This window comes from Monopterus albus, unplaced genomic scaffold, assembly GCF_001952655.1.
Source record: "Monopterus albus unplaced genomic scaffold, M_albus_1.0 scaffold171.1, whole genome shotgun sequence".
Taxonomy (NCBI): Eukaryota; Metazoa; Chordata; class Actinopteri; order Synbranchiformes; family Synbranchidae; genus Monopterus; species Monopterus albus.
This window is the reverse complement of record NW_018128051.1, coordinates 261,887-274,900: the sequence shown is the minus strand read 5'-3', so window position 1 is coordinate 274,900 and position 13,014 is coordinate 261,887. Positions and strand designations below refer to the sequence as shown.

Sequence of the window (13,014 nt, the reverse complement as noted above, 5' to 3'; positions counted from 1 at the left end):
TAATGGTTGTTAGAAACACTAATTTCTCCATTTTCATTCAGTTGTCCTCGTCTGTGGCTGACAGACTGTTTTGTTTACGTGCGTCATCTGACGGCACTGAGGTGTTGCCAAACCTCAGTCAACAGTCATCACTTTGTAATAACCCAGTGAACACTAAAACATAGTTTTTCCTTTTGTCATAACCTGTAAGATGCTTTTATCCAGTTGTGAAGAAACAGTTTAACCCTTAAATGACAGGTAACAAGTGTTGTAGCAGCTGCTAAGTAATAATTACATTGAATGAGCATTCAAAACTCTTGGATGTTTAACAGGTCTTTTTTTGTTTTATCCCTAAAAGCTTACTGGTTGAAATCGCTGCTCTTTTCTCATGACGTGTTCGGGTACATGCAGTGTTTTGAGTGACTGTCAGGCATATGAAGGTACAGAGCAGCCAGTTGTTGTGCAGTCTTTAAAGATTATACCCATCACTACAAGTTTTCATTAAATTCATACTCATACGGAGCTTTGAGGCATCTTATTCAGAATGTGATACTCATATTGCTGTCATGGTGGTGTGTAACCATTTCATTTTGACCCCATCTAGTACTGTGTTTTATGAGGTCTGTGAGCCAGTTATTAGCACATAAAAGTTGAAACTGATTTTAATGTCTTCATTGTACAATATGACCTTGAGCAATACCTATTCAGCAGACAAAATGTATTTTGAAATGAGCAATGATCAAAGTGCATGAGTGCTCTTGTGTTTCAGTGGAGCAGATGGAGTACAAACCTGGATTTTAATGTCTTGCTAAATGTGGTTTCATTTTCACCCAGTCTGCTTATTTCCTTTTTTTAAGCGAATAAAGTCATTGAAAATTATTGGTGATTGGTTTTCTGTTGATTAACTATATGATTGATCAACTAATTATTTCATCATTAAATATCCAGCTCTGTGGCGAGATCTGTACGTTATAATATTTTTGACAGGCTGCTTGGTAAGGTTATACAGGAGTGGCCTTGTCCTTTACTGCCGCCATCTTGATTAGTCACTGTGCCATAAAAGTCAGATAGCAAGGTAAAGACTGAAACGCATGGCCACATCATGGTTGGCAGGCTTTGGCTTTCCACTGGTCAAGTACCAGTTTAGCAGACACTGCATCTTGAACTCCCATTCCTGTTGTAATGATAAAAAAGGTTACTGTGAAAATATAGCTGAAAACTGGATTCTTAATGTACTGACTTGGAAAAGCAAAGTACTTTCAACATGCCATGGACCTTTAGGTTCACATCAAGTAGGGCTTACCAAGGGATTTGAACACAGTCTTTTTCTCTCTGTGAGCAGGTTTAGTTCCGTTAATAACATCTCCAAGCTCTGCAAACACTTCTGCCTGAAACCAGAAGATCCACAGTCATATTTTTCACACATATTCCGCAGAGTCAATAACTGTTCAAAGGCATAGTGACACACTGACCCCAGAAAGGATGACGTCACCAGACTCGCTCATTGCTCCCTCCCTGCTGTCAACATATACCACCGCCTCCTTCATCAACCCGTCGTCCAGCTCCCGCCAGTTTGGCCTGCAAGCACCCACTGCTGCTCGGCGACAGGAGGTAAACACAATGTGAAATCATTTACAGAGGTCCAAGATCCACACAAGAACGATCTTGAGTTTTAAACATTTAAATGTTTGTATCTAAAACTCTCAATTTCCTCTTTAGTTTTGTGTGTGTGTGTGTGTGTGTGTTATTTCTTCTCACCTGCCACATGGGCTCCTGGTTTGACCCAGCGACCAAACAGCACTGGCTCTGTACTTCTCGTTACTGTCACTATGACATCTGCTCCCCTCACGGCCTCCTCCGCTGAGACGCATGCTGTTACCGGACTGCTGACAGAGTGCCTGAACCGCGCCACTCCCTCTCTTGTACGGCTCCACACACGCACCTATGTTGAAGATCCAGGAGCGGCACAACGGTTTATAAAAGCAATCACAAAACTAATTTCAACAGTGAACACTAGGAAAGTCCAGATTTAGGGCAGGATTATGAGCATGATAACTCTGGTGGTTTCACTTGATTTAATTGGAGGTTCAAACCTGTTTTTAAATTTCCTTTGCTCACATCTAACCTTTAACATGCTTAAGCCTTTATGCCTAGTTGACTGCCATATTACTGCATGGATGAGACATTTGTTTGTTATACCAAGAGCTCAACATTTTGAAGTTCTATTTACCTGTTATCTGCACAGCACACAGACAACTATGTCTCATTCTTTGCATTCAGTAACAATCTTGATCTCTTTGGATCTTAATTATTTATTATATTGGAAAATAGTAAGACATGAATAAGCATGCATTAAACATGTCTAGAATTGACAGAATTCTGTTCAGACTCTCTCTTCATACATTGATGAGACATTTCTGCACCTCTTTAAATGAAAACATTTCAGTGAAGACCCTGTAATGACTGAGGGCCTGTTTGCCGGTCCCCAGGATGGCCAGCACCTCAGCTTCAGGACGCATCAGCAGCTGCATAACAAAAACACACCAGGACAAACCCAAGGGTGTCAGAGTTAGAACATCAATCCAAGATTACAGAGCAGGTACCAGAAAAAAGATGGTTTTTAAAAAAGGCAGTGTGCTGTACCTTAGCAGAGATTGCAGAGACAGCTGCTGTCCTCATGTCTGTGATGACCTCTCCGCCTATAACCTGCCAGTTGGAAACATTTCATGACCGGTCAGAGGGTGAACTTGTTAAAACTGGTGCCGAGCCAGATCAACATTTAGATTTGTTTTGCAGTCACTTGCTGGTACTGAACCCAACCTGCTGTGCTGTTTTGTGTCAGAACCATTCAAGTGTGTATCAGTTTTACTTACAGCCTTGACATTCCCATACTCTGGATCCAGCAGCACCACTGTGGCTTGAACAGCTGGCAAGGTGGAACCATCCTCCCTTTTGTAGAAACACACTAACTTTGTGCACAGGACTCCATCATTCTCCATGTATGCAGGCATCAGTGCCAAGAACCTATAAAAGTCAGGGTAAGTCAGCAAAGACTACCACCGGACTGTCAATGTTTCACTTAACAGAACTACAACGGGCGTTACCCATTCTGTTTTTGCAGTGGCACGATGTTGCGCACAGGCTGGATCACCTCAGCGCTGTCTCGTCTGGAGAATTTTCCCAAGGCTTCCTCCAGACGAGGGACCAGCTCTCTGTAGTGCAACAGGCGCTCGACCTCATGCTCCCATATGATAACAGGAGGTGCAGCCATGGTTTCTTGCCACTCTGATACGTAACCGGCGCGTATTTGGTCCAAAGTTCAAGCAGCTGTCACTGCAGAGCCAGGACGGTTCTTTAAACATCCTGCTAGAGGAGGAGCGCAGACACGTCAGAGGGTCACAGAGGTCAATCCATCCATCCAAACGTATTACTTAATCATTCGAAGGGTCGCGGGGGGTCTGCAGCCACTCCCAGCCGACACTGGGTGAGTGGTACATCCTGGAATAGATAGGGCATCTTAAAGTCGTTATTTAACATCTCCTGCATGTATTTGGACTGTGGCAGGAAACCGGATGAGCACCAGAGAAAGCCTACGTAGGCACATGGAAACATGTAAACTCCCGTTCACACTCTAAAACTTATTTCCCTTCTTCTTGAGTGTTAATGGCTGCCTACAGGCCAACGTAAAAGGTGCATGCCGCCACCTACTGCACCAGAGTCTGTAATACTTTATGAGTTAGCCTTATATTCTATTTCTCAACCTAGTTATTTCTAAATATTTAATCAAATCTCTTTGCATCTGATGTTGTTTTGCCCTTTCTCCAATATACCTTTAATGCTCAACTCTCTGCTCATTTCTAATACCCTACCTTTCAATATTTCTTTCTACATTAATCGTCCTATATTCTAATAATACATGTTCAACTGTTTCCTCACATATACAATACTCACATTCACCAAATTCCACCCTACCAATAATATGTAATGTATTTTTTAGTCTTGTATGCCCTAACGTAAGTCTAGATCATATAATGTCATATTTCCTATAACTATCTCCATACAACTTAACTTTATTGGATTTTTGAATATTGTAATAGTGTCTCCCTTTATTGTCTCTATCCCATATCCTGCCAGGATTTCATTACAGCACTACTACAAATCACTGACTCTTCTGTTTTCCCAGTAGAATTTTGTAAGATATCCTGGAAACGTCTAGCTGCTGACAACGGTGCAGCTGAAAATAATTTCCAGCCCCCTTAGCAAAATAATTAAACGTGTGCACTATTTACCAAAAAGAAACATTGGATCAACATTTAATGGCAAGTAAAAGTTCTACAAATTGCTATAGCAGAACTTTTTTCTTCTGGTCTGCATCATCAATCATCTGACGACTCCCCAGATTTATTTGTAACCTTCCGGAACGGGGTCTGACCCATTCATTGGCGAGGCTCACTACAATATATTACTGTTTATGATAGTTAATAGTTCCACCTCAGGGGATATTTACCAGCATAAAAAATACTTCTATATATTTGAAGTGCTTTTTTGCTGTTAATACCTATGTAATTTTGAACCTGCCAGAACTTTAGGTTACACTGTAGGCTGTTTGCTAAAGGATCTCAGTACTAGTAATTCCACCACTGATGCAGGCCTACCGCATAGATATTTTAACTAATAATAAAGACATTAAAGCCTTGCACAGTGATTGCATGGTCCCACAGAAAGCCTTTTATCCAGGTCAAACCAGAACTACTGTTTCAATTTGTATTCAAACCCAATATATATAGAAACATTGCCAACACAGTCTTAAATACCCTTTCAAAATAAATTTGACATTTTCAGTACTTGTTAATTTTTCAGATGCATGCTGCTGTCTTTGTTTTGTTATATGACAATGTGAATATGAAATTCTACAAAATAATAGGTCAATGGAAAAATTACAAATTGCTCTGGTCACTTCTCAAATTGTTCAACGTAAACTACACCACCGGAATGAAAAGGAGAATAATAATAAGCAAAAGGACAAAACACCAGATTTAAAAAAAAATGTTTTCATTTTGGACCAGGTAATGCCATTGTACACTGATAACACCAAAGTGAAGTCATAATCCTAGAAAATAAAAGTTATAATTAATTTCCATGCATAACAACAGTTTTTTATTTAATCCAACACAAAACGGGATTCTTTTTTCAATCTGTTCAAAGATACTTTGTCACAGCAGTGCAACAATTATCACACGAGAAGTCTCTCAATAGCCATCTGAACAGACTGAATTTGCGGTTTGAGCTGAGACCCCTCCTTTATGGTGACAGAGGTAGCAATGACGGGGCGCGACACCCCACAGGCCCGTCCTAGGGCCTGCTTAGAGCGGACAAACACATACGGGACATTCTTGTCCTCACAGAGCAGTGGCAGGTGGAGGATGATCTCTAGTGGTTCAGCATCAGCAGCCATTACAATAAACTCAGCAATGCCTCTGTTCAAGGTTTTTGTGGCTAGGGAAGAAGATGATCATTGTTAGTACAGTGTATTAATATCACATAATTTTAATAATCCTTTTGGTAGCATAGTAGTTTTAGATCTCATTCTGAGATACATCATCACTAGAGATTCTGGTCACTGAATAGAAAGAAACAATAGCAGCTGTGTAACAATTTGAGAATCTCTGCAACAGCACCGATTTACAAAAAATGAAATATTTGGACTTTTAGACTACTGGTCAAATAATTTGTATTGCTTAACAGATAACATTATGATTCAAAACCAACTTGATAATCAATAAACAAATCGATTAGTTGCAAGATCACAAACCTGTAGTTTTTGTAGCTGTTTTAACCTTAAGCGACACCACTGACTTTTCTGATGCTACATTATCTCTGATCAGATTACCAGCCTGTATGTGAACCCATTAAATGGTCACACTTTAAGCCAAATATTTATGCTGAGGATACATTTGGTCACCTTCATTAGCCCCCTTCCTCAGCTGCTTGTAGTTTGAAGCTTGTTGCACCAGGTCCAGGATGGTTTTGGTCAGCGTGGCGTCAGCCAGCGGGTAGGCTTTTGGGTTCACTTGAGCTTCACTCTGGTTATGTAAGTACAATACAAACCACATTAGCCTCGTGAAAACAGCATTATGAACAAGCACGAGGATGTGATGAGGTTCAGATTGGTTCGCTCTGCGGTCCAGATAAATCGGTTTGCTAACAGTTAGCTAGTCTTTTAGCGTAACGCTAGAACAACACTTACCATTTTGAATTGATTTTCTTTTATTCCGGCCCTCTCGGCGAAATGCTTCACGGAGGACTATTTCTTTCACTCGGCTTGGAAAGGAAAACAAGACTAGAGAGATGTTTCTTGTGCTGTATCTTTGTAGTGCTACGAAACTAATGAGTTTTCTTACAAACGCTTACCACACGTGTAGGCCAACGCACATGCGCACTGAAACAGGAAATGCTTTCTTTGTTTTGCTGTTATGGATATATTAACTGCTCATTTTAATACATTCAGGGTTATTATCATGACATCCATGGGTATTATGTATACTCTGATACATTCATATAATACATTCATGGTACTCTAAACTTCATAGTATGTATAGCTAATTTATTATGAGAACTCTTTAGTTGAAATGCTAACTGTAATTGATAATATTCTAACAATATCATAGTATAATGCCAAAACAAATGTAGCAGGTTCAGTTTGCCCTATGAAAGAAACTACTGTACTGTACATTTGTTACTGTACATTTAATACATTTAATACTGTACATTTGTTTATGGCTGTGTTATGTCCGTAGCACCAGGGGGCGCACTCTCGTTGGCTCGGGGGTTCTTTTGCGCGCTGGGAATTCTGGGTAGGGCACATTCTATTCGGCCATATTGCTTCATCGTCCTCACTGAAGGAGAGAGGGGAGATGAAGGGGTTTCGGGCAATTAGTCGGCTATCGGTAAGGATTCATCTAATTTATCATAAGCATCTATATGTCGAAACGGTTGTACGTGCAACAGCTGTCCCGTTTTACTGTTATAATGGTTTCCCCACCGAGTTCAGGGTCGTGGCCGCACAATCGGACGAAGAGCAAAGAAGAAAGCAGTTAGACTCCTGACACTACTCTGTCCTTTCCCTGTAACCCCGAAATAATTTGCTATTGTAATGGGTGCCATTTCTTTAAGGTGTGATGATGGTATTCAAGTGCATCACAGAATCTTCTCCTTCCACTGGTCCTGTATCTCCGAATGACACCATAGTAGGACAATGTTGTTTCTCATCTTGCCCTTCAAACCGAAACAAAAGAATCAGACCCCTCTTTCAGAAAGACATTGTCGCTGTCCCATACGTAATACATTAATGGAGCAAGTGTGTCCCAAGTATTAGTGGGCAGACGTTTGGCAATTTGCTTTAAGATATCTGATTGCAAACAAACCTAGAGATGTTTTTCAAACTCCTCTATCGACCTTAATCAGCGAAGCATTGCTTACAAAAATTAAGGGAAATCATTGATGTAAGTTGTTTCTTCTGTCGAGTTGATAATGTAACAGCCTTACAGTTAGTTTGGACCTGTCCTTACTCTGTTGCATGTTGGAAAAAATCTATCCACTAATTCCATTGTTACATGTCTTCTGTTTTCACACTGTGTTACACTTATTATATCATAAACCTCTTTATCATTCCTAGTAAAATTTCATATTCACAAATCCAAAGTTGGCAAAAGAAAACCTTTTATTTACAAATTTCACAAGTGAAATGCAACAATACATACAAACTGTTCAGCACTCTGCAAACCCTATGGCCTTAAAGATAATTACTTCATTCAAGTTATATGATTTTGTAAACTGCTCAACCCTTTTTTCTTATGTGGTTCACTCCTGGCATATGTCTGTTATTGATTACTATTTTTGAATGTTACATTTGACTGTTATATTGATTATTTCTTGCAATAAAAACGCTGCTTAAGCAGCACTAAACCTACTGAAAAAGTTAACATAACCCTATTAAAGGTTGAGTCTTTGTACACTTTAAGTACTATTAAACCCAACTCATACAAGTCAGGATCTACAAAACTACCCCAAGTTCCTTGGCAGTGTGAACTAACTAGCTTCTAACGTTAGTTTGTACAGAGTTGATTTGGTATCCCTACCACTGCATTAGGTGGATGTGTGCAGCTCCCCTACTATTCATTACTATATTAAGAGCGTTACCTGTAATAGTTGATGTTATTAACATTTTACATGTTTTGCATTATACAATGTTGTGGTTATCCCTGAGAAAAAAATTTGGCTTCTATTGTAACAAAACCAACTTTGTGTGCTGAAAAATCATATCTCAACATCCAGAGCACTGACATTACATTTTAAATAACATATTTAGAGAAAAAAATGTGTTGAAGTGTTACCATTTCCTGAGTTTGTTGACATGATTACATGTAGATTTGGACTTATTTAATATTTGCTGTCAGAGGTGATGATGTTCTCGGGAATCAATGTGACTGCCAATGTTTTCCCATAGTCTCAGTTTTTTTTTTTCCCCTCTTCAGTCAAGGCTTTACGCGGCCCAGACTGCCCATAAAGTGGAGTCCACTGGGACTGGTGAACATGTTAAGTTTCAGCCACAAGATGTACAGGTCAGTAGTGGTTAACTTGTCTTTGTTCACAACAGAGATGATTATATGGGGCTGCTAGAACAGGCCAGTCTCTTACGGAGCCCCTGGCAGACCTCAGGCTCTCTACAGGGGTTACCTGCTCCTACAAGGATGTGCATGTATGCTGAGGAGTGGAGGATGGTTGGCTGGGTGCGGACTGTGATTTTGGGGTCTGAGGACTAAGATATCTGTTGGATGACTGTTATAAGTTTAAATTGAGGCTAATACTGAGCAGGATTTTGTGTTTTGGCTTTTAGATTTTAAGTGAAAATCTATATTTCACTGAAATTATTCAACTAAAGTACATGTTTGTATGTGTTCTCCTGTCCAGGTGACCAGACTGCCCAGTGGACTGGTGATTGCCTCACTGGAGAACTATTCCCCAGCCTCCAAGATTGGAGTGTTTGTTAAGGCTGGCTGTCGTTATGAGACCCATGAAAATCTGGGGGTCACCCACCTCCTCCGGCTGGCCTCCAACCTGGTAAGATACCTCAGACATCTGTTCGAAGTAGTACTAGGGCCAGCTTGATGTTGACTTGCATTTGTACCATTACAGACAACCAAAGGAGCTTCAGCTTTTAAGATATGTCGTGGTATAGAGGCAGTGGGAGGAAGCTTGAGGTTAGTAACCTCCCAAACATGTTTAACTGGAAAAAGATGTTTTTATCACCGCATACGTATCTTCCATTATCAGTATTCATACCTGGATATATTTCTCTGCAGTGTGACTTCATCCAGAGAGAACATGATCTACACCATTGACTGCTTGAGAGATGACATGTGAGTCTTTGCATAAAACTGATGTTATAATTAATACTAAATAAATCTGAAAATAACAGTGTTTGTAGCAGAAGGAGAAGACCTGTGTGAATATGCACTCCTAATATGGAACGCTGGCTATAAAACATTTGTAGTTTGTTTCTTCATAAAGAGCTGTGGTTGTGTTTGGAACAAAGGAGTGGTAATGGTCAGTGGATAAGTAGATTATGCTGCATGAGTGGTTGTGTTTTTCAGAATGATTGCATTATCTCATATTACTAACATGGTTTTCTCTTATATTGGCCTGCAGTGACACAGTGATGGAGTATTTGATCAATGTGACAACCGCCCCAGAATTCAGGCCATGGGAGGTGAAGGAGCTTACACCTAGAGTCAAGGTTGATAAGGCCCGGGCTGCACAGAGCGCTCAGATAGGTGGATCATTCATTCATTTATTTCTGTCATTCATTTTATCCATTGAAAAATCTGTTGTGACACGTAGTATTCATAACAGGAGAGGTTCTGGGTACTTCCTGAAGCCACTGTAAATAATCCCATTGGTTGATCATGGAACTAATTGGGGGGCGACCTAGATTCAGTGGGTAGAGCAATCGTCTCCCAACCAGAAGGTTGGAGGTTCAAATCTCAGTGCTGGCAGTCCATGTGTCGAAGTGTTCTTGGGCAAGACACTGAACCCCCCCGTTGCCCCCGATGGTTAGAACCATCGGTTGAAGTGGCGCTGCAGATGGCTGCCATCAGTTCTGTACCGGAAACAAATTCCTTGTGTGTAAAATACTTGGCCAATAAGGGTGGTTATCCTTATCCTTATAATTACTTTGTATTCCATCTTGCATGTCACAGACTTTAAACTGTATAATGGCCTAAAATCCCACTTTGATGTTTCTTTACACCATGAGTAAACTGGCATGGTATATTGTCTGAATTAAAGCTGTATTTCTCATTTCTGGCTAAAAACAACAGCTAGAATGATGAAGTATCTATTTGACAAAATTGATTTATCAAATTTTTGCTGGTACGCAGTGAAAATCTTAGTAATATTCTGGGAATGGGAATGCTAAACTATTATTTACTCAACCCTGATCTCACATCCTGTCCTCCAAGTCACAAAAATAAATGGCACAAGACAGGTCCACCAGACCAAATGACTATTTCCTGGGAGTCTCCACCACACAGATATAGTAATGTTTTAAGAATTAAGAAGACCTTACAAGTTTTAGCTTTAACATCAGAGTGTTGTAGTTCATGATTATGCCTTTCTCTCTTTTCCAGCTGTTGTTGAAAGTCTGCATCAAGTGGCCTACAAGAATGCCCTCTGTAACTCCCTGTACTGCCCAGACTATATGGTTGGCAACTTCAACTCTGAACACGTGGGTATTTTTACAAGGTATATTAAGACTGGTGGTGTTAATGTACCAATTTTAATGTGATATTTGTGTTTTTCTCCAGCTGCACCAGTTTGTCCAGAATAATTTCACAAGTGCAAGAATGGCCCTTGTTGGACTTGGTAAGGGTCATTATACCTTTTCTATTGATAACCCTATAATAATACTAGCACAGTGCTGAGCTGATGTGGCTGAGGACATATCTGATGTTATTCTAAATGACTTAAAGATGTTTGTCTTTTTTCCAGGTGTTGACCACGCTGTGCTGAAGCAAGTGGGAGAGCAGTTCCTCAACATCCGCAGCGGAGCAGGCACCACAGGAGCCAAAGCTCAGTATTGTGGAGGTGAGCTTAACCTTGAGGTTTTACTACAGCTTTACCACTTCCAGCCTGCCCTGTATCCCTACCTGTCCTGTCCCCCTTCTGCCCCTCTCCAGGTGAGATTCGTCTGCAGAACGCCGATAGTTTGGTCCACTCAGCGGTGGTGAGCCAGTCAGCAGCAGCAGGCACCAGTGAGGCTCTGGCCTTCAGTGTGCTGCAGCATTTACTGGGAGCTGGTCCACATGTCAAGAGGGGCTCCAACGCCTCCAGTAAAATAGTCCAGGGTGTTGCCAAGGCAACTACTGACCCATTTGATGTGAGTGGTTATCAGTTTGCAATATAATCTTGTAAATATATTATAATATATTCAAAATCATAATTACAACACATGTAAAGACATTTTTCATAATATTCAGGTCAGTGCTTTCAATGCAAGCTACTCTGACTCGGGTCTGTTTGGGATCTATACAATTTCCCAAGCTGCAGCTGCTGGTAATGTGAGTATCCCATACTCATAATGGTACAAACCTTTTAACAAGAGCAGTAAAAGGTCTTAATGTGACAGACCTCTACCCTCTTCCCTCTCTCTCAAGGTGATTAAGGCTGCTCTTGCCCAGGTGAAGGCTGTTGCTGATGGTGGAGTCACGGCTGTTGACCTCACTCGGGCCAAGTAAGACATGCTAACGGACAGAGACACTACTTGACACAGTGCCCCTCCATAACAGAGACTGAATGTTCAAATCAGTCAGAAAACACATTTTATATTTCAGCTGACAAAAAAAGCATCAAAATGGGGTTAATGCTAAAGAAAGGATGTGGCTGAAACATGGTCATGGTACCACTGCTGGTTGTTATCTCCATAACATGACTGAAAATGTGAGTAAGCATGACGTGTGTAGTCCGTAAGCAGTAAAGTATACAGTTAAAGGAATAGTTTGACACTTGATCAATACAATTTCTGAATCTGTACAGTGAACGTGTAGCCAGAACCAGCAGTTGGTTAGCTTAGCTTAGCATAAAGACTGGAAACAGCAGCTGTGGTTCTGTCCACAGAAAAGACAAAAAAAGGATTCTCAATATGATCAAATTGACTTGCCTTCTCTCCTCATACTTGACACTCAGAGGAAAATAATACATCATGCTAAATGTTTTCCTCTCCTTGTTTTTTGGCATATTCTTGCCTGCAGGGCCCAGCTAAAGGGGCAGTTCCTGATGTCTCTGGAGACTTCGGAGAGTTTGCTGGAGGCTATGGGCACTCAGGCTCTGGCTGAGGGGTCCTACCACTCCCTTGAGGAAGTCTCCAAAAGCATTGACAACATCTCCCTGACTGATGTCGCCAATGTAAGATATTTGATTCCTCTCAGTGTACAACTCTGCTCTCTCCTTAAACATGCTTACAATGCATGTTTAAGGAGAGAGCAGAGTTGTACATTATTGAATTTACTTTAGTCAGATATGCATTTTTAATGTGCTGTGTGAAAATGTGCTTTGTAGTTAATGGCATCTATATTGTCTTGCTGTTTATTTCTAGGCTGCCAAGAAATTTGTGTCTGGGAAGAAGAGCATGGCATCTAATGGCAACCTCAAAACAACACCCTTTGTGGATGAAATCTAAAGCCCTCCTGGTCACCCTCTACCAGACCTAACTCTCATGGCAAAGCAGAATTTGTTTCCTCTAGAGTTTGACAAAAACAACTTATCTTTTGCAGTGCTGTTCTGAGAGATGTCAGAACACCATTGCGTAGTTCTGGATGTTGTTATCAGTTTGTGTTCAGGTGGTGATGCTCTGGTGCATCACAGTGTTGTGCCCTGCCCATTTGTTCACATTGACTGTATAGCTAATGTAAAATAATGAATAAATTCTATCTACCTTACAGAGCTTTAAGTGTTTGTATTTTGGTTACAATTGAATAT

General features: G+C 40.6%; 3 protein-coding genes across 3 annotated transcripts; 1 reads left to right on the top strand and 2 right to left on the bottom strand.

Moving 5' to 3' along the window:
- Window positions 1–590: 590 nt before the first annotated feature.
- crym (crystallin, mu) lies at window positions 591–4,928 on the bottom strand. Its single transcript, XM_020615893.1, has 8 exons — window positions 3,084–4,928; window positions 2,853–3,003; window positions 2,623–2,685; window positions 2,403–2,504; window positions 1,738–1,921; window positions 1,452–1,573; window positions 1,283–1,367; window positions 591–1,153 (listed from the first exon to the last, which is right to left on the bottom strand). Exons 1-8 carry the CDS (start codon window positions 3,248–3,250, stop codon window positions 1,080–1,082), a joined length of 948 nt encoding a protein of 315 aa, XP_020471549.1. The 5' UTR covers window positions 3,251–4,928; the 3' UTR covers window positions 591–1,079.
- An 86-nt stretch (window positions 4,929–5,014) lies between these two features.
- On the bottom strand, window positions 5,015–6,440 carry LOC109969181 (NHP2-like protein 1). The gene is made up of 3 exons (XM_020615895.1): window positions 6,227–6,440; window positions 5,942–6,062; window positions 5,015–5,475 (listed from the first exon to the last, which is right to left on the bottom strand). The coding sequence occupies exons 1-3, from the start codon at window positions 6,227–6,229 to the stop codon at window positions 5,213–5,215; spliced, it is 387 nt and encodes a 128-aa protein (XP_020471551.1). The 5' UTR covers window positions 6,230–6,440; the 3' UTR covers window positions 5,015–5,212.
- A 382-nt stretch (window positions 6,441–6,822) lies between these two features.
- Window positions 6,823–12,974, top strand: uqcrc2b (ubiquinol-cytochrome c reductase core protein 2b). The gene is made up of 14 exons (XM_020615920.1): window positions 6,823–6,926; window positions 8,514–8,600; window positions 8,950–9,099; window positions 9,175–9,239; window positions 9,342–9,398; window positions 9,688–9,812; window positions 10,668–10,765; window positions 10,845–10,902; window positions 11,029–11,124; window positions 11,217–11,416; window positions 11,517–11,597; window positions 11,694–11,770; window positions 12,288–12,441; window positions 12,632–12,974. The coding sequence occupies exons 1-14, from the start codon at window positions 6,894–6,896 to the stop codon at window positions 12,713–12,715; spliced, it is 1,365 nt and encodes a 454-aa protein (XP_020471576.1). The 5' UTR covers window positions 6,823–6,893; the 3' UTR covers window positions 12,716–12,974.
- Window positions 12,975–13,014: the final 40 nt, after the last annotated feature.